Source organism: Nothobranchius furzeri, chromosome 10 (genome assembly GCF_043380555.1).
Source record: "Nothobranchius furzeri strain GRZ-AD chromosome 10, NfurGRZ-RIMD1, whole genome shotgun sequence".
NCBI lineage: Eukaryota > Metazoa > Chordata > Actinopteri > Cyprinodontiformes > Nothobranchiidae > Nothobranchius > Nothobranchius furzeri.
The window spans coordinates 51,520,215-51,541,768 of NC_091750.1; the positions used below are offsets into that span (position 1 = coordinate 51,520,215).

Here is a 21,554-nt window from a genome sequence, read left to right on the forward strand (position 1 = left end):
AACTCCCATTTAATAAGAAGAAACCTCCAGATGATCCTGGATCAGTATGAATAGCCATTCAACACGACTAGGGGATTGAGAAGACAGAGCACACACACACACACACACTCTCACACACACACACACACACACACAGAAACACACACACACACACACACACACACACACACACACACACACACACACGCACACACGCGCACACACGCACACACACACAGGTCTCTCTCTACGCATCCAGATCTGGGCTAACATCATAATTAACCATGGGCCCTATCAAATAAAAATATTTTAAGCCTAGTCTTAAAACTAAACAAGATGTCTGCCTCATGGGATAAAGCTGGGAGCTGGTTCCACAAGAGAGGAGCCTGATATCTAAAAGATCTGCCTCCCATCCTTTATATATATATATATATATATATATATATATATATATATATATATATTCTGGGAACAACCAGTAAACCTACAGTCTGAGAGCAAAGTGCTCTGTTGGGAACATACGGAACTATCAGATCACTGATGTATGATGGAGCTTGATTATTAACCCTCTGGAGGCAGGCGTTAAAACCTACCTACCTGGCTACTCCACATGCATATTTCATGAGCATTTTTAACTCAGAAGTACCCCTGGAGGACTTAGTTGTTCGTCATTTTATCAAAACTTATTTTGAGCCTGAGAGGGTTAAGAGCTTTACATGTGAGAGGATGTGAGAGAATGAGATCTTTATCATATCTCACAACCCAAGGGCACTTTATATTATTTTCTAGAAACCTTAACAGCACCATCATAATTGGTTATTCCAAGATAAATAATGTAAAGCTAAAGGAAATTTTCTATAGCCTGGCAAGCCATCCTATATATGTGAATATTTAGTCTGGACACGGCCTATTGATGGCTCTCAGTCGTGGGGCAGTATGCACAGATTTTTTTAACTTTCTCTGCATGCTACTGGACAACGAACAACATAACATACTCACTGCTATGGATGTCAGTCAACGAAGCAGCCTCCTGAATTTTTCTCCATAAATTACCGGACAGAGAAAAACAATGAATGTGTTTCATTTAGCTGCAGCAGTTTCAAAAGACATGATAGTAATTCCAACTAATGCAGTAGTTTGACGTTATTATACATTTTGTGTTCATGGACCAATCATCCATTCTGTTTTTCGTTTGCACTAATTTAAAGAATAGCTCACTTTTTACATGCACATATTAAACAATAAGATCACTTTTGACAGCAGTTTGTCAAATTCAGCTTTCCTAAAATATTAATTATATTTGAAACTTCTAAGAAGCACAAACAGGTAATGGAACCAAGCTCCCTTTAGTGAACAAGCTATGTCAGATGAAAAGCACACAGGAACAAGCTCTCTGGTTATTCCTGGGCTCCCCTGACAATGCAGGACTAGCTGCTTTTACAAAGGTCTTCTGCTTTACTTCCAGCAGAAAAATGGCACTGTGTTTCTAAGACTAGCTATCAGCTATGCTGCTTATCCTAGCCTGTTGGAGCTTTTGTAAATTATTAATTTGTTTGGATCCTCAGAGCACAGCTGGACCACAATACATTACCACATCAGTTAGAGAGCCCTGGCTGCAGCTGCTGTTGACAAAATCTGAACAAACATTTGGAGTCTTTGTGCTTTAAGACAAGATTATTAGATCACAAAATGGGAAAATAAGCTTATTTCAAAAGTAAAATAATCAAAAGTAAAATAATGAATTCAGGTGTTTATTTCAATTATTAAAGATTTAAATGTCAAATTGGACCAGACAATTCTGTAAATCTTTAGTTTAGACATTAGTTTTAAAAGACTAATTTGTAACAGTTTTGGACATAGATATGAATATTTACTTCATGATCTCTTAAAAACAGTGCTAACAGGGTGGAAAGCTGGTTCCCCTTGATTTTTTCAAGCTTTTTAGCACATATACGTGAAACTTGAGACATTAGAACCGAGTGCAAAGTTAATTTATTTCAATAATTCAGCTCAGACTGAGAGACCATCTAAAGGCAGGAACACTTGGTGCTGGTTAGAGTGTGTGTGACACTTTGAGCCTAGAATTTTGAACCTTTTCACAATATTCTAATTTGTGTCTGACTTTATGATGTAGCTGGTAACAGTGTAGACCCCACCCCGTAACGCTACACTGGAACTGCAGCCACCAGCGTTTACTTGTTTGGGTGTTTTTCCATCTTAAAAGAACCGTCAGACAGAATGAATCTGCATCCACCGCTCCAAGAAACTTAACAACCTCATTAGCTATTTTCTAATAATCAATTAGCCATCGTAGACGGTGGGCTGAACAGTCCCGACTGATGAAGTACCCAATCTTCATTTATACAAACTATTTATTTCCAAACATGTTTACATGCATTAACAATTTTAAGTACATCATTCTCTTGTGAAAATTAAATTGGAACAGATCAAATTTCAGTAGAAATGTGCCGGGGTTAATCAGCCGCTCACATGACTGCTGACTTTCATTGTAGCAACAAGTGAACAAACAGCTCTACAGAAGATGAGCTCTAAATCTGCAACTGAGTCAGGCGGGTAAAATGTTTCATTTTACATCTATTATCCATGTTTTTATTATTCTTACTGCTGCTAGCTTCCTGTTCCCTTCTCTATGTCTTACACTTTGTGCAAAAAGGAGAAAAAAGGCAGTTTAAAGGGTGTTTGGCTGCATTTCACTGAGTGTATATTTCTTGATGAGCTAAACAAAAATGCATTCTAGTTTTTCAGGTAAATCCTGATTTTCATCAGATATCTGAATAAATTAAATTGTGTCATACTTTCAAATAAATAAATCTCTTTAATGTTATTAACATCCATGGATGCCATTTGGAGCAGATCAGTGACATCGCTTACTGCCGGAGCAAAATGGCTGATGTTTTAGCAAACACTGAAGGAGGGCTGAATTTAAATGGAGAAACAATGGCAGAACCCTGTCACCCCCACCCCCTTTCAGAACTTTCCCAACTTTAGTGTCTCAATTGATGAGTGAACAATAAACACGCCTCCAGCCACTAGGTGGAAGCAGAGCTCACACTAATCAACAAGCTGCCTGTTCAAACCAGTAGAAGAAGTAGTCTACTCAGTCAGGCACACCTGAATATGACTGGAGTAGGAGAGATGGAGACATTTGGAATGGTAAAATAAAAAAATAAAAAATAAAATACCCCAGAGGTAAGTAAAGCAAGTGAGAGAAGTCGACAGAAAAAGACCAGGAAGTACAACAAATCCTACATGAGAAAATTAGAAAAGATACATTTTGAAAAGCTGACGAAACATAAATAAAAGCCAGAACTAAGATACCTATGTCAGCAGACTATCACCCTCCAAAGGTTGGACAAAAAGAGTGTCTTCAGACACGACTTAGAAACTGGAAGTGGACTGTCTCACCACCACCACCACCATTCCATAATTCTGGGCCCACACAGCCAAAAGCTTGTTCACCACGAGCCTGCAGACATCCAGGAGTAGGTGCAACAGTTTATGGATGGATTTCATAACGTACAGGAGGATCTTTAACCTAATCCCATACAGAACTGGTAGCCAGTTTATGTCCGCTAAAATGGGGGTAATTTGAGAACACCTGTTCGAGTTAATAAGAAATCTTCCCTCCATCAGAGGGATTATTAGAAAATCAGGTCCATGTTCCAGGAGGATCTGATTCCTGTCTCTGAGTGTACATTAGACCAACTACTATTGGACTAACTTTGTCACAGGCTTTGATTAAGAACGAGTTCAGTCTTTGTTTCAGAGGTTTTCTTAAATAACAAAATGAAGGTAGTGTCATTAGGCTGATTATTTTTTTTGATCCAACTCAGCAAAAATAGAACAACTGATATTGATGATTCTTGTTCTTACTGTGGAAACTATCCAAAGACTTGCTCCCCTACACTCTGGTATTGTTTACATAAACTATATTTGATTGAAGCAGCAATCTTCCAGTTCTGGCTGCACCATAAACATTTGTATTTGGCTATAATAGCCACAAATACAATAACTTTTTTTCTATTAATTTAGTTTTATTTCATTCCTGACCCCAGTAAAAAAAAAAGAAAGATCCACCAATGTATTCTTCAGGCAAAAGAACATTTTTACAAACTATGAATATTGTTAATACAGTTATTTCACTTTTTCCCGTTCAGTATATTTATTTCCAAGAAGGTTAAACAATATTGAATTCACAAAGAAAAAGAAAGAAAAACAACAGAAGTAATAAATAAATAAACAAATAAATAAATAATGATAATAAAATGGCCTTACCATATAAGACTGTCCAACTTATACCATACTTAAAGGGGCATTATGGAAGTTTGACAGCCAAAACATGTATAAAAATAATAAATTTCTTCTTCATACATTCTCCTGCAATGCCCTGGTCCTGTAGAATGAGCCCTGGCATTTTTACTGTGATTGCCTGTTTCTCTGTAAAATCACAGAAAAAGAGAGCTGCTCGGGTCGAGCAGGCTGCTTCGTGCGCGTTCACGCTCAGGCATCGCCCGTAGCATTTGCTATCCGTAGCTTTAGCAGCAGAGAGTGAGGCAATGCCACTTTGTCACTGTTCCTAATGCCTAGTGACAAAGCTAGCTACATTTCTGAGGACGCTTAGCTACTTTCTGTAGAACTTTCTTCTAGATATTTCCCGCAAATTAGCAACAAAATAGCCATTTTCGCTCCGAACCGTTCTTAGAACGTTGTTTCAGCTGTCATCAACGATATAAAAGTTACAGATATAAAAGACGTCACTGGCGCTTTAGCTCACCTAGTAAGACGTCGGACTCTCTTGCAGCAGACCTGGGTTTGATTCTGGATGTCAACATAGCATATTTAGAGTTTCTTTTTTACATTAATGGTATATTTTTTTACAGTAAGATGCCCAAAATTTTATTTGAGACTCGCCGAACGGCATTGAATTCACAGATAAAAAAGATGTGGGTTCAACTTTCATTTTGGAACAATTTTTCAAGCAAGGGAAGGGAATGATCTGAGCATGCAGGAGGACTGACCCATCTTAAACCTTTGTTGGCTGTGCTGAAGAGAAAGGTACAGAACCAAATTATTTAATTAATTAGCTGCGCGTTCTCCTGTCCTCTGTCCTCTGGGCCACACACACACACACACACGCGGGACTGTCTCAGCTGTTATTTTTGTTAAGGAGTGTGCACGTACAGCATGCGCGCCTCGTGCACAAGCCTACTATTGAAGCTGCCGTTACGCTTTTGGCCTGAGGGGGCAATCGCGAGCATAAAAATTCAAAACTTCGTAAAGTCCCTTTAAATATTGTCTTTTTCTTATGTCTTGTTGTCTTTATTATTGGTAACTGGGTCATTTTTTGTTAAATAGTTATTTTTTATGTTTTTTTTTATTTATTATTTTACTAACAAAGTTTGAGTAAAAAAAAACACATGGATGGACATGGAACATAAAAATGGACAAAATAGTTTGTTTGGATATTCAAAAAAATATTTAAATTTGGATTTTAATAAATTAGGAATAAAAAGTGGAAAGGTCGATTAAACTAGTCTTAAAAGGGTCTAATTTGTTTTGTTTGTAATCCCTCTGGGATTAATAAAGTATTTTTGAATTTGAATTTGAATTTAAACATGAGTTAGATTCATGTTTAACACAGTTTCGAGGCGTTTCCAGCTCCACCTCTTTACTCACGAAATGTTGCATAATAAATAATAATTAAACTAGTTTCTGGTTTAGTTCCTATCAGGCTGTTCTGCTGGATATTTTCATTTTTAAAACATAACTATGGACATCTGGAGGCCATGCTTAGTTAAGCCCAGCTCAAATTAAGATTCCATCCAGCAGGCATCTATTCTGATGATTTGTTTGACTTTTCCTACATAATCAGGAAATATAACACCTATCAAATAGTATTTCATTTAAATGGTTTTCCTGCCATCACTCAAAAATAGTTTATCTCTTCATCTTCTGAGAAACAAAACTTCATCATAATAATCAAAGCCATATTAAAGGAAAACTTCATAAAGCCGACCTCTGACACCACATTTTAGAAAAAGGTTGATTGTATATTGTTCAGATAAATCAAGGTTATTGTTTCTCAGATACATACTGTATATTAAAGATGATGCACATATTCTGTCTTCGTACAGCTGTGATTGCACTGAGTAAGAAATGAGCTTGGTTAAAGCATTAATGCAGAATAGTTGTGTATAATTATAGGGAGAAAAGTCAGAAAATATCAAAATGTGACATGTAGGAAAAGTTGCTGTTTTTAATTGTCATGTTACTCAAAGAAAATGTGAGAAAGGTGAAACAGCTTTAGGGGTGGATTAGAGCTCAGATAAAACTGCTGTTTCTGTTCTATCTCAAACCATTGATGTCGTCAACCTTTTCTTGGAAATCCCAGTAGAGCAGCGGTATCTGACCAGCCCATATGGCACCGACAATCATGATTACATTCAAAGCTGACCTTCAGCATGTCATCATCACCACTTCTGGATTACTAAATGCACTGAGTTGCTGCCACGTCATTGGTCGATTAATTTTTTGTGTTGACGAGCAATCAAAGCGGTGCTCCTAAAAAATTGTGATTAAAAAGAAAACTGAAAATATTCACTAATGTTGTCATTTGAATATATTTTGCTGATGTGAATGTCTGCCTGTTCATTGGGCTTTTAGGGCATTTCCCCTCACCATCGTAGTACCCAGACATTATTGAAATGAAGTGAGAGGGATTTGCTTGTCAGTATAATGTGGTTATCACAGACGGTAATGAATCAGTCAGACAAAAATGCTCATAACACACCCACATCCAGAACACGAGACACACATTGACAGCATGTTGCTTGGGACTCCTCCAGCTTCCGGGGTACTTTGGGAAATGCTACAGTAGAGTGGGTGGCTGTCTGATGATGCATCACGGTTTCTCTCCCAAACTACAGGAGACAAAATGTATCTTCAACCAACTTCATTTTTGCAGTCCTTTGTTACTAAAAAGATGGAAAAAGTTTGTGTTTTATGTATCACTTTTGCATACCAACAAGGCTGGATTATTGCATTCTCTGGCCAACTTTACTGTATGGTCTGTTTTTAAATTGGCTTCAAGTGTGAGGTGAAGCAGCTGTCAGACTGCTCCCTCAAACTGTGCACATCACCCACAGACACCTCTAAACATGCTAACACAGCTAGCATTTCACCTAGATCACTGCTAATTAGTCTGTCACCAGACTGCGCGCTCTATCTGCTGTCGTTCTGACATATTTCTCAGCTTATAATTACCAAAGAAGCAGGAAAAACAACCCCCTGGAGGCAGCTGGATTTAACCAAACTAAAAAATTTAAAGGACTTAATCGGGATATTTTGTCTGTTTTAGCATGGGAGGACACAGGTTTAGAAGTTTCCGTGTTAAATTGAATAAAAGTGGCACTGATCAAAAACAACATATTGACTTGCTGGTCCTGTAGAGACAAAGGGCCTTTTGTCGTAACCTCTCTTCTCTGCTGCGGCCTGCTGCTGCACCAGACTATCCACCGATGCTTCATTAAGACCCCCTTAATTAACCTCAACTTTATTCCCCATCTTTGTTTGGGTCTATATGTTCAGAGTCAGTGCAGAGGAGAAATAAAGGAAAACTGATGAGATTTTATTTAATTTGACCTGAAATTTAAATTGAGCCTCGGGCTGCAGGATTAGATCCCATTCCGACAAACTTGATCTCTCCTGGATGAAAGGTGCAAGGTCATTTCTGTAGCTAATTGCTATTATAATAACTTTATTGAGATGTCATATTGGGAATATTTGAGTGTTTTTACTGTTTTACAGCAGCAGTGTGATGATGACAGAAACTCAGTGTTAGATGGAGTTGCTAAGATATCTGACCATGAAGAGAAGGTCTGTGCTAACAATGCAAATATTTTCAGCAATTTAGAGAATACTAAATGAATGAATTAAATTGATTAAAGATAGTTTAAATAAATAAAGTGGGTGTCAATGCATGACTTTAGTTTAGAGAAACAAAGATGCAACCCTGATTTAACAGAAGACCCAATGATTGGACGAAGATACATTTTAAAGTGGCAGTGTGTAGTTTCCTGGCGCTAGGGGGCAGTATGTACATTTAAGGGCAGTTTTACACCGCGACTGTTGCTATTTTAAAAAACATTACGGTAAATGTTGTTACCTGTGGAGCAGAGAGAATGCGACCTCGGTGTGACTCCTCAGACTTTGATGGACCTTCAAATAATTCCATCGAGAGAATGAAATGCTGATTCTAGTTTTCTGGTGCTGTAGTTTCCAGATCTGCTCGGGGTCCCGCGTCTGTTGATGACATCATCATACTACGGCAATACCACTCGGCCAAAATACATTGCATCTCTTTTTTGATTTTGTTCTTTTACCGTCTTTTGGAACGAGTTTATTAGTTTTGTCATTAAATTTGTGTTTCTTACAAACTAAATGTTTGCAAACGTGGTACATAACCTCCGTAAGTCGTATGACCAGCCAATCATCCAGTGTGGTGCAGGACCCAGAGTCGGCCAGAAGGAAACATGGCATCTAATATGAAATACCCCAAAGACGTTAGACCTGCGCCCTATGTACTTTAGACCCAATTTTTATGGTAATATGTTATAAAGCCGCCAATACTTTTTCAAAAACTGGACATCATTTTATTATTTTTCAAAAACATTTCAATGTTAAAGGTAAAAACTACACACTACCACATTAAAATGTATTTATTGTCTAAACAATGCACACTTTCATTTAAACACTATTTTATAAATATTTAAGACAGTGTTCATGTTTTGCTCTGCTTGGTTATTCTGGCAGAAAAATCATAAAATTCATTTAATTTCATGCTAAACCAGAAGTGCAATAATGTCTTACGCTAATAAAACACAGAATTCTGGGTTAAACACATCCATTTTATTTATTTTTTTTTTTGTTACTGTTTGCTGTAGTTGATTGGGTTAAATGCATGTTTGTTTAGTTGCCTTGGAAATATTCTTTGATGTGTGTGTGTGTGTGTGTGTGTGTGTGTGTGTTTAATACTGAGATTATTGCAATTTTTTTCATATTTCAAAATCTTCACAACCTCTGTCTTAACTTTTGAGAAAAATCCTTTAAGACAACGACTTTTGTTCCAGCCTAATTGTTTCATCTTGTTATCAAACCCTATCAAATCAGTTTGATATGTGCTGACGTTATTTCTGCTGAGCAGATTCAGATGCTGTGAACAACAGTTACATGTTGGCTGCACAGAAGTGTTTTAATTTGAGTTAGCACGAGGCTCCGAGTCGATGAATCACACATGATCCTAAGTGACACGAACTGGCTCAGACTGGTCCATCAGGGCTGCATCTTAATTGTCTTCATTATTGCTTTTTTTAAATTTTCTTTTCTACTTTTGTCGACATCTTGTTGTCTCAGTCCATCAAATATTTCACATGCTGTATTACAAAAGACGGACAGAATTTTCTTGCAGCTGATTATGAGTAAATGAGTTTTAATATCATGCTGCACTTTCCAGCAGTGGAAGTTTTCTATTCTCCCATCCTCTAATCCTATATTCACTCATGCACTTTGGCAGTTTGTTAGAGTGGGCAGAATATGGATAACTGTTTAGTGAAGACATAATCTAACCTTTTACTTCATTAAAGATTTCAGTGAACATTGAGTTTTCTAATCATCTCTTTTAATCAAAGCAGCATTAATCATCATCCACACATTTGCTAAAAAGAGCTTTTCCTTCCCCCTAAAGGAGGGGGAGGTATACAGCTGGTCCTGTTTACTCTAACTGCGATGTATCTCACAATTAAAGTATAATTTACCTCTTGGCTATATTGTCTTCAGAAATGGTATTCGTTTGCAGTCTGAGGAGGTGTTTCCAATGGATCGGTTTTGTGTACATGCCTTAAGTGTGCCTTGGTAAAAAAAAACTTTAAGATTTCTTGGTATTTCAACACTTATTTTATCAGAATTATTAAGAAATCCCTGCATGATTTCACCCCAGAATGCACTAAAAGTGCTGCAATTTGCTGCTGCTGCTGATGATGTTTGTGACCAGTAAGCAGAGCATCCGAAACTGTTAAGCGCTTCATCGTCTGCTGCTGCAGTATCTTCAAAGCATCTAGAGACATGCTAGGCTGGGTTGCCATAGCAATGATCCAAAATCCCAAAAAGGAGATGTAAGACATTTAACTTGCTGTTTACTCTCCCAGTCGGTAAAAAGAAAAATCACAACCCTGGTGTGGGGTGGACTCTGTGAACTGTCCCTTTCAGTCTGATCCTGTTTGTGAATGAGATTCCGAGGTAAGAGGGCCATGTCTGGTTTACAAACCTCTGGATGTGACCTGTGATGTGGTTCTGTTGGTGTCTAAGCCATGATCATACTGGGGTAGTCCACAGCCAAATGCGAAATATACAGGGTGGGAGTCAACCTGACCAGCCTCAACTCGACTATTTGCAGTGCCTGGATCTTGAGTGATGGTTGTAGAGAGAGACCAATAGATTGAAGCTTTGTCCTCTCTAATGTAGCTGCTGCTCCAGTTTGTAAAGGAAAAGGAGGAAGTAAGCAATCACTGGTGATAAGAAAAGTGAGGAATCAGTGTTCATCTATTGGGAGGAGCTGGTCAATGACACGAAGAGAGCTGGGACCAGTGTTGCCACAGTTACTATGAAATAGTAGTTTGATTACTAACTACTGATTACTACATTCAAAAGAAAATAAGTTATTTACATTACTGATTACTGCATGTCAGAAGTAATTGAGTTAAATTCGTAGCTACTTTACAATAGTCATGTGACGTTCTCAAATGAATCATTTTAAAGAGGTTTTCAAAGTGAACGATGAGAGCTGAGTCCCTGTAGGGAGTCATTCATCTTCTCTTCCGGTAAAGAACTTCCCCAGAAGTTGGCAAAGCGGACCCACTCAAATCCCACCCACCGCTGTGATGGACGTCGGTGGAACACTACCTAACCACCATGCGCCCTCACGGACACCGGAGGAACACGTTGCTCTTAATACCACCCCCAAACCGAAAACAAACAACAGCTAACGCAAACCTAGCAACAAAACCCCAACAAAACGCCTGAAAACACACCAAAATAGGACAAAACAACCAAAAACAAATTACCCCAAAACACATCTCACCTGTCTGTAGTGACAATAGTCACTGCAGAATGAGTAGCAGGCGAGGTGCATTGTGGGTAGCTGGTTTCCAGTTGTTTGTTCTATTTTGGTGTGTTTTATCAGGTTTTTTTTTTTTTTTGCCAGTGTTGTGTTGGATGCTGTAAGTCTTTTGTTCGGTGTTCTGATGGAGATCATTTTGATTTGTGTTAATTTTGCACCATGATTAGCAGTTCTATTCCAAGGAATGGGATTCCAGTGTTGTTTCATTTATCATCAATGTGTCTGATAATAAACATGGTTGCCAGTGTGTATAATCATGCAGGATGTTAGCTGTTAGCATTCCTGCCAATACATTGCTTAAGCTTAGCAAAACATATTGCTGGTTTTTACACAAAACTTTTAATTAGTAACGCATAATGTCTTGGAAAAACTTTCATTTGATTACTGATAAAAATAGTAATGTGTTAGATTAGTTGTTACTGGGAAAAATGGCCATTTTGGAGAAACGCGCTAATGAGTAACGCATTACTGGCACCACTGGCTGGCACTACAGTTTTAAAGGTCACTGTTGGTATAGAACACTACGCTGGTTTAAAATCATGCATTGCACGGAGGATTCCCCTGCTCAAGTCGTCATATGTCTAGGTCCGTTTGAAGTTTGCCAGTGACCACCTGGGTGATCCAGAGGAGACATGGGAGATAATCATGTGGTCAGATGAGACCAAAGTAAAACTTTTTGGTCTAAACTTCACTTGCCATGTTTGGAGGAAAAAGAAAGATGAGTTACATCCCAAGAATGCCAACCTTATTGCATAGCACGGGGGTGGAAACATCATGCTTTGGGGGTGCTTTTCTGCCAAGGGGACAGGACAACTGCAATGTAAGGAGAGGATGAATTGGACCATGTGTTGAGAGATTTTGAGTAACAACGTCCTTCTCTTAGTCAGAGCATTGAAAATGGTTCATGGTTGGGTCTTCCAACATGACAATGACCCAAAGCACACAGTCTGGATGACCAAAGAGTGGCTCCGTAAGAAGCATAGCGAGGTTCTGGAGTGGCCTAGCCAGTTTTCAAATCTAAATCTAATAGAAAAAAATTTGGAGGGAGCTGAAACTACATGTTGCTCAGAGACAGAGGCGGACTGGCAGTCCATGAGAATCCCAGAGCGACCGTGTGCTCTGGGGCCAGTGAGTGTGCTCCAAGCTTGTTGTCAGCGATACCAGCAGTTGTAAAATAGTAATTGTATGTGTAAAAAAGTACATTTGACAACTGAAATATTCTAAAATAATTTTGGTATCTTCGCTACACATCTAAAGACTTTGTGTCTGACTTATCCAGGCTTTTAGCACTGTTGTGCTGATAAAATATTTAAGCATATGGGCAACCAGACAGAGAAAAAGACATTTAAACGTCTGCCAGTGAAATAAAAACTGCCCTTCTGGTAGTTCCAACAGCAGGAGATGTCTGCAGGACCACATCGGGACATCAGGACACATATACAGTCTCAGACTATAAAGAATCACTAGCTTTGGAATTTACAGCAAGTAGAAATTGATCTATTCCTGCTGTGTGCTTTTAAATTTTTTTTTTTACAATGCTTCGTTCACAGGCGAGAACAAACAGGTGGAGAGGAAGCAGCCTGACTGCTGAATTAGTGTACATACAGCAGATTTCACAGTTAAAGTGGAAGCAAAGCAGCATGAAACTCTAAACCAAGGATTTTCTGTTAACATTCAGAGAAAGTTCCCACAAACCTCTCTGACCCTTTTATTTACAAATTACCTTAAAAGTATTGCACTGACAGGGCGCCATTACTCTCTCTGTAGAAGCAGCCTCAAATGACAGGAATAATAAAACCAAAAAGAACACAGCTTGCATCTGCCTGGTGATCTGTGTGTGAGTTTACGCTGTTTTATGAGCATATATGTGCGATCAGAGCTGTTTCAGCTCATGGATGGCTGACATGAACAGATGTTAGGGTTGTTAAGGTACAACCGTTTGCAACGCTCATGTGAGAGCACGAAACAGACCCATTTGTGCTCACCAGAAAGTCTCTACTGACATGAAGAATTTGATGCTTCATTGGACTTTATGCAATACGTGTGTGCATCATTGAATGTGCATGCAAGAAGGTGAGGAGTACGGAGGACATTCTGACAGGCTGAGAACGTTTGACCCACCTATGCTATGCTAGCTAGAGAGGACATACCTCTGTGAGCTCCTCTGCTGTGCATACTAAAGGTGCTCTGACCTTGGGCGTGTGCCATATGTTCATGCACATACACCAGCAGAATACAAACACATCTGAAATGTGAGTGCAAATGTAAGAAATGCAGGCAATGTGCAGAAACAGCATCTGTGTGATTCATGCATACTTTACTGTTTGCAATATTTAGTTTAAGGACTGTTTTTGTGTATTATTTGTTTTTCTCTGACTGTGACCAACTTCATGTGAAATTTTTTTTTTACTTTCTCTTTTGTAGATCTATTCCTTGGTTTTGAAAATGCATATTTTAAGGTCTGAAGCCAACAAGCTCACCTTCTTACAACTTTAGTGCTTGCAACCAAGATGGAGAGGATTGATTTTATATATTAAATTCTGGTCAGAGGCATATGTGAAAAAGAAAACATTAGCATAAATCAATGTGACTTTCCAGGTAAATGTGAGAAATCTGACTAGCAGTTGCCTCAAATAACCTTTTGAGTTTTGATTCAATCCCACAGATTTGATGATGACCAGGTTGCTATGACGATTTCCACAGCCTACATATCACATGGAGAAACAGATTAGTGTGAAAGATCCTGAAACATCAGAGATGTGTACGTCTTTCATTTGGCCTATTTGTGAGCGTCCACCCTGAGATTGGGAGATCATAGGTTCAAATCCACAATTGGGTCATACTAAAAACTTTTAAAATGGGACCCAATGACTCCCTGCTTGATGATCAGCTTTAGGGGGGTGGATTGGGGGTTTAAACCACTAAATAGTTCAAGCATGGACATATCTGCAGCTCACTGCTCCTCGTGGAGATGGGCCAAATGCATAGACGTAATTTCACCAGTTAGTGATGACTAATGGGACTTTAGCTTTAGGTGCAGGTTGAAATCAAGTGCAAATTGTTGGGTGGAGATTTTCATGTATTGCCATCTGCACATTAACTTTATTTTTTTAGAGAATTTGTCTTTACAATAATAATCAAAAAACCTGACAAGTTGTTATTTTTTATTTGCTTGTTTTAAAGGTAAAAGAAATCATGGAATCTGCAGGGTTGTGGTTTGAGGGACACTAGCATTTAACCAACAGTTTTACACACAAACAGCAGCTGAACTGATCTGACTCTGAAAGAGTGTGGTCAGGTTTAGTTGTTAATCTGGTCATGATGCAAGATAGTGTTCAAAAAATATGTTTTTGTTGTTTTCCAAACTATAAAAGCAAATTTTGCATTGAGGTATAAATATCATGTTCTGTTGATAAATAGTTTTTATTACAACAGGTTCATTTTCATTATATTTTATCTAACATTAAAAAAAAATCTACATGTGTTGTCATCACCGTGCCAAAAAGACTCTCCATGTGCCGACCTTAATTATTTAGTGGTGTGAGGGTCAAGCTTATGGTCAAACACATTTTTGGCAGTATTTTTGACAAATGGGGTTTTTAAACAAAATCATACATGTTACTAAAACAGTACTGAAACACACATTTGGTCATTTTTTAAAGATGGGTAGAAAATATAATTTATTATCAAAATTATAATGCATGTTTTAATATTATTTCATCAACATGTTGATTGAACAGAACTTGTGAGGAAGCATTGTCATTGCAATTGAATGACAATAAAAACTTTTATTTTGGAAGAAAATTCAGTTAGATTAAGTCAGCTTTCCAGCAAGTGACAGAACTGGGCTATATGTATTCATATATATATATATATATATATATATATATATATATATATATATATATATATATATATATATATGTGTGTGTGTGTGTGTGTGTGTGTGTATATATATATATATATTCCCCCTGAATTGTGCAAAGCCAATAACCAATAAAGCGCTGTGCTTGGACCGCCATGGATGTCAGTCACAGGGGGAGTCTGCTGTTACACAGCAGAAGAAGTCATAAAACACAGAAAAATGTGAAACAATACAATGTTTTTCTAAATAAAAGCGCTGTGATTGGCCAGCCACAACACAGTCTGGGGCTGTGAAGGTTCCACAGGAGCGTGCCGAGATCGACATACAAACTAAATAATTTTGCTTCGGCAAATGATGGTCTAAATTCTAGACTGAGTATTTGTACCATTAGATAACAATTATTAAGCATATGCTGTGCATTGATTTGTTTTATTAACATAAATTCAATTTTATTTGACAAAACTTGTTTGCTTTCAGAATCAGAATCAGATGGGTTTTACTGCCATTTGTGCAAGAATCACAACCTTAGGAAATTGAACCTTAGGAAATTGATGCGGTACTTGGTGCAAGAAAAAATAAATAAGCAAAATTAGAATTAATAAATAAACACAATGAAATGATAATAATAATATAGGGAATCAATAATTAGAGAAGCAGCTACTTTTAACACAACACCTGAGTTACAGCTTGAACCCCTCAATTATTCTGTAGAGATTGTGATTATTATTGTGTTATTTTTGTGTTTTTCATTGCAAACCACGACAGATAGCATTCACGAATCTAAAAACTGACATGGAGAAAAGCTATTTTCAAATTGCTCAATTTGTGATTCACTGTTGAGGATAATTGGTGGTTTAAAAGGGGACAACTGATTTATGCCCTGGCAGAGGCGATTTGAAACTTCAGACTGCTGCAGAAGTTTAATGTATATAAAAAGATCTACACAGTCGGTGGAGGCTAACACTCCGTCCATTTTGGCTAAAGGTAATTTACCCTTTGGATCCCCTTGTGCCTTTTTAAACCGCTCTGCTCAGAACAAATCTATTCACAAATACTTACTGAAACCTGCAACTTGTCTGTGTCTTTCAGGTTTAATTGGAGTCCTGACTGCTGCGCTGGATCCAATAAGAGTTTGGAGGAGGAGGACGGATGATCCCTCGGAGTCTAACTGAGAATGCTACCTGTCCCTCCACCTCACCATGTCGTCTTAGAAACACCAATAACTTCTTCCCCTTCACCGCTCCTCTTTTTGCCTTTGTCACTTCCCCATAACCCCCTGGGTTTTTGATCCCCGTCCACTCCCAGCTTAAGTCCCTGTGATTTGAGTCATATAGTTTTATTTTGGAAATGCCAATTTTCCTAATCAATGCTGGTGGCCACCAAGGCTCTGGTGGGAAGTGTCTGAGTATTTCTCAGCAGGTAGCTAATCCCTGCCTGATGTGGCTCCTGGGATTGGTGCTGCAAATGACTCTCTCCTCGTCTCAACGAGTCGACCTGAAACACCCCATAGTATCCACCGGCTATGGAAAAGTCCGAGGTATCAGGAAGGAGCTCAACAATGAGATCCTAGGCCCTGTGGAACAGTTCTTGGGTGTGCCATACGCCACCGCTCCCATCGGCGAGCGGCGCTTTCAGCCCCCTGAAGCCCCGGGTTCCTGGCAGGAGATACGCAATGCTACCACTGTTGCACCAGTATGTCCCCAGAATGTGCATGGGGTTTTACCTGAGATCATGCTACCAGTGTGGTTCACAGACAACCTGGATGCTGCAGCGACCTATGTTCAGAACCAGAGCGAGGACTGCCTTTACCTCAACATTTATGTACCCACGGAGGACGGTGAGTCTGGAAAAAACAATACTTACTTTTCTTGGGTTGGGACAGGTTCAAATCCGTTCCTGATGTATTAGTGTTTATTTTTTTATTTTTTTTTTACAAAAAATGTATTATTTGCACATAATTTAAATTTTTTTAGATGACAGAAATAAGTAATTATTGTCTTAAACATTTCACAGTAAAAATAGGTCTTGTTCTGCTCTGATCATGTTTTAAATGTTACATTCTGGTAAAATCCTCTTATTAACAAATTCACTTTAATTATGAACCAAGAGCTAAAGCAACACTAAAGTTTTACGCTTTTCCCTCCTACTGATTGAACTATCGTAAACAACCTTGCCACAGCCTGCTGTCGCTAGCGTTAACAACGAGCTAATGCTGAAACAAGCCAGTATACATTAAATAAACCAAAATATAAAAAAATCATGCTGTCAGACAACATGTATTACTTAGAAGTCCAGTAGCAACAAAGCCAGGTCACCATCAGTCCATGATTTTATAGCTGCCTTTAGCTCCCTAAAAATAAATGTAGGCCATGCCGATGTGCTCTCTGGTTTAAGCTGTTTGCTTCACATTTAAATGCATTACTGCCTTACCTTTAATTCCAGGCTCCGCTATGTTGCCAACAAAATAAGCAAAACTCCTTTTTTTTTTTTTTTTTTTTTTTGCATTTTTATTGATGGTCGACTAGCTGAAAAGGCTAACTGCTAGTCTTATGAGCTACCAGCAAGTTTCTGGCTCAAGAACCACTGAACCCAGCTTGAAAGCAATAGCGTAAAGTGCTAAAATCCCTTTAGTGTTGCCTTAATAAAACTCAAAAGACACTCAGGATCCTCACAAGGACTAAGACTGATGTCAGTTCTATCAATAATTTAGAAATTTTATGTATTTTCCCATGAATTGCAATGTTTTAGAGTTACCAACACTGGCTTGTTTGACTCTTCTTTAGACACAGTAGGGAAATGTATTTTCAGTCCAGTTTTTGTACACAAAAAGAGGCAGAACTTATGAAGAATGTTTTGATGAAGTTTTATAGGTTTTTATTTTCATTGAAGTTTTTTAGAGAGCATTTGATGAAATCTTGATATTTTATTCAGACTTATTTCAGGGGTTCCATGTTGGTGCAGTTGGCAGTCCTGTTGCCTCACTGCTAGGAGGTTGCAGGTTTGAATCTCAGTTGCGGTCTTTTTGCATAAAGTGTTATTACTATTAATAGCAATATTAATTAGGTTCATTAAGTCAATTTGAGCCTCTGAATATTTGAGACCTCACCATCCTTCACTAAGCTAAGCTAGCTCTTGTCACTTAAGTGTTTAGCATTAAAAAACAATAGTTTGACAACTATTGTCTTTATAGTTATTTATATTTAATTATGTGACACATTCTCCCAAAATATCTGGGTCTCAAATATGTAGGTAGAGTAAAATGTTGCATCATCATATATGACTATTTAACACATTTTGCTTACTTTATTTGTGCAGTGAACTTAACATTTATTTATAAATATCTATAAAAGCAGTTTTATGAAATATATGGCAATGCATGTGTGCATTTTATATGTTGTAAGGAGGCTTCACCTAAACAGAAACTACAAGGTTGTACAGTATTTACTTAACTATAGCCATTTTAATACAAAAATAATGGTTCCATTGCTAATAAATCTGGTTTACTGTTCCCTAATTATAAAAAGGCATTTTTTTACCTATTTATTTTCACTTAATCGAAACCATAATCATACAAAATTATTCTAAGAATATTTTCTATATTTAATCACATGAAGATCAAAGGCTACGTCTCTTTTTGTTGGAGAACAACCCCCTACCCCCACCCTCAAACATTGTCTGAGCTTGCAACTTTTATAATCATTTGATACACACTTGGAAAAAAGCTTTTGACCTGCATTGATTTCTCACTAATTTAGCCACAAATATGCTACAAGTTGCATTAACGACGACACTAGAGATTCTGGTTTTAGGGTCTGAGACGATTTCCAGTTTTTGTACACCTCTGACTAGCTGGTAACAAATTTGGCTGATTCAAATTTGTCTCAGAGAGTTGTAATTAAAAGAAAACTGCTTTTTTACCTATGATTAATGAGAAAATTATGATTCAGCAACTAAAAACTTCCAGATTAAAGATTTGTTAGAGCACGAGTTAGTCTTACCTCAAAGACTGGGATGAAAGATTGTTTTTTATTGCTCCTTTGCAACGGTGCTTTCAAAGACTGAAAAAAAAATCATATTTTTTAGGTTAGGTACACAGATAAGACAAATTCATATAATTGGTTTGATCTAAGACACAAATCTGATGCAAAATAGATACTTTGGGATAAAACAAGTTGAAAACAATGAAACCTCACTTTCTTCATAAGAAATCTAAGTTTGTTTTGTTATCATGTATTACTTTTAGTGAGTAATTAAAAAAAGCAAACAAACTGATAAAATAGGAGATTAAACCTGTAGTATACATGTGAGCTGCACTACTAATTAAAGCTGTATGAATGGGTTCACCTGAGACTTGCAGGGCGCATTCAGGAAAACAAACGTGTGTTGTACTTTAGCACAAAACCTAAAATTGAAGGTTCATTTAAATACTAAAAAAAATACTTTAAAAGAATTTTAAAGATCAAGATTGAAATTTATTTGAAAAAACTGAAAGCAAGGAAAAAAATGCTGAATCAGCTTCATTTAAATCTTTTAAAATTACCCTAACGAGCACTTATTGTTGTGCAGTGTGTTAACTGTGTGATGCACGTCACATGCTCAAGGACAGGATGATGTTCAGTCTCTGGAGTTGTTCTCCTGGGAGAAGGTGTGCAAATGAGTGAGACAGATTTTACATGTATTCCGTCTGCTTGTCAGATCCTGTCACTTATTGTCAGAGGTCACTGCTTACACGAGGCGGCTGCAGTCTCCAAGGACTTGTTGAAGTTGTGTGTGAGAAAAATTCCAGGAGTAGGAGAAAGCACTCCTGGAATTGAACTGATGTTCCAAGTAGGACCACTTTTACAGTCCCTGAAATAGTTAACATTGTTAGAATCCTCAGATTGTCAGTTCGGCCAATAGGAGTTCTTAAAAATCCTAACCCTAACCCTTCTATCGGCTTGAGGCTTTGCAATGGCAACAACTATAAAAATATGACCTACATGTAAGGAGTCTATTCATCTTTGATAATGTTACAGTTTATACTGCTGGTGCATGTTAGTGATATGAAGGAGGCACTCATCAGAAAAAAAAAAAACAAGAAAATATTTGAACTAATGTTGTGCTTTTCCAGTCTGATTCATTAAAGATGCATGCATCTAAAACCAAACAGATCTTAATCCAATTTGAGTTGTTCTAGATGTCTCACTGGAGCTTTTCTTTGCATGGTGCATGCAAATTATTTGATCTTTCCTAAACAGAATAACATATTTTCCACGCCACAGGAATTGTCTTCTGACATTAAGAGAAGCTACTTACTGTGTCGGTTAAGTAACTTGTTGCCAGCTGAAACATAATCATTCATGCGGTAACTATCCAATGGGAGGCCCTTACCTATGTGCTTTGATGAATTGAGACGGTTACACACACACACACACACACACACACACACACACACACATATATATATATATATATATATATATATATATATATATATATATATATATATATATACTGTATGTGTGTGTGTGTGTGTGTGTGTGTGTGTGTGAATAGCAAATGAATCACATTTTGTTGACACAAAAATGGAATAAAGAAATATAACTAGATTTAATCCCAAAGCTGCACTGCTAAAAGGTTGCTCTACCAGTCCAATCATGTCAGGGTAACGGTGTGATACACATTCTTGGAAAAGAAGTTCAAGCAAGCTACAGTGTGAAAAACAAAAAGAAAAAAATAAACAATTCTAAGGTTCAACCCCTTCCTTGAGGCTCCCTCCCAAAATCACAGAATCTGACAGTTACACAAATCAGTGTAACACCGCCCAAACGCAACGGATACTGTCACCCCTACTTCACACTGGAAGCAAGAGTATCGCGGAGCAGCAGCATGTATACTCAGGAGTTTTGCTGCGTGCCTGTACACACCAAGACAGTCTCAGGCCCTCTCCACACGTAGCCGGGGATCTGCCAAAACGTAGATATTTTTCTACGTTTTGGCCTGTCATCCACACGAAAACGGATCTTTTTCACACGAAAACGGATCTTTTTAAAACTCCGGCCAAAGTGAAGATCTGCGTTTTCTCCGTTTTGGGTGTCTGCATGTGGACAGACAAAACTGGAGTTTTAAGGTCCGCAACGTCACTTTCACATGTGCGACCTGTGTTTACACTAGCCGACAGCATGGATGCCCTCAGAGCTGCGCTCGCTTTATCAATTGTCCAAGCGCTTTTTGCTTGTTTGTTTTTGTGAGCGGAATTACTGCTACTTGCGGAAGACCACAGACGAAGGACGAGGTTAAGAACGGGGGAAGTACTGCCGCCTACAGGTCTGGCATGTCCTTAACAACGTATTTATCCGGGTACGTGTGGACAGAGTTTTGTTTTAAAACGAGGTGATGTGGATGCAAGTTTTTGGAGGGGCGGATATTCGTTTAAAAAAAACGTCTACGTGTGGACTAGGCCTTAGTCACAAAGTGGCTTCTCCACCATTCTCCTTGCAGGAATCACGAGATCACAAGATTCCTTGAGACTTCAAA

At 38.0% G+C, this 21,554-nt stretch overlaps 1 protein-coding gene across 2 annotated transcripts in view; it reads left to right on the plus strand.

Moving 5' to 3' along the window:
• Positions 1 to 16,170: 16,170 nt before the first annotated feature.
• The window catches only part of nlgn2b (neuroligin 2b), a 44,637-nt gene continuing 39,253 nt past the window's right edge, over positions 16,171 to 21,554 (plus strand). For both annotated transcript variants that reach the window (XM_070555326.1, XM_070555327.1), the window contains exon 1: positions 16,171 to 16,875. In XM_070555326.1, the coding sequence (XP_070411427.1) occupies positions 16,386 to 16,875 (490 nt within the window). In that variant the 5' untranslated portion in view covers positions 16,171 to 16,385. The remainder of the gene's footprint in view (positions 16,876 to 21,554) is intronic.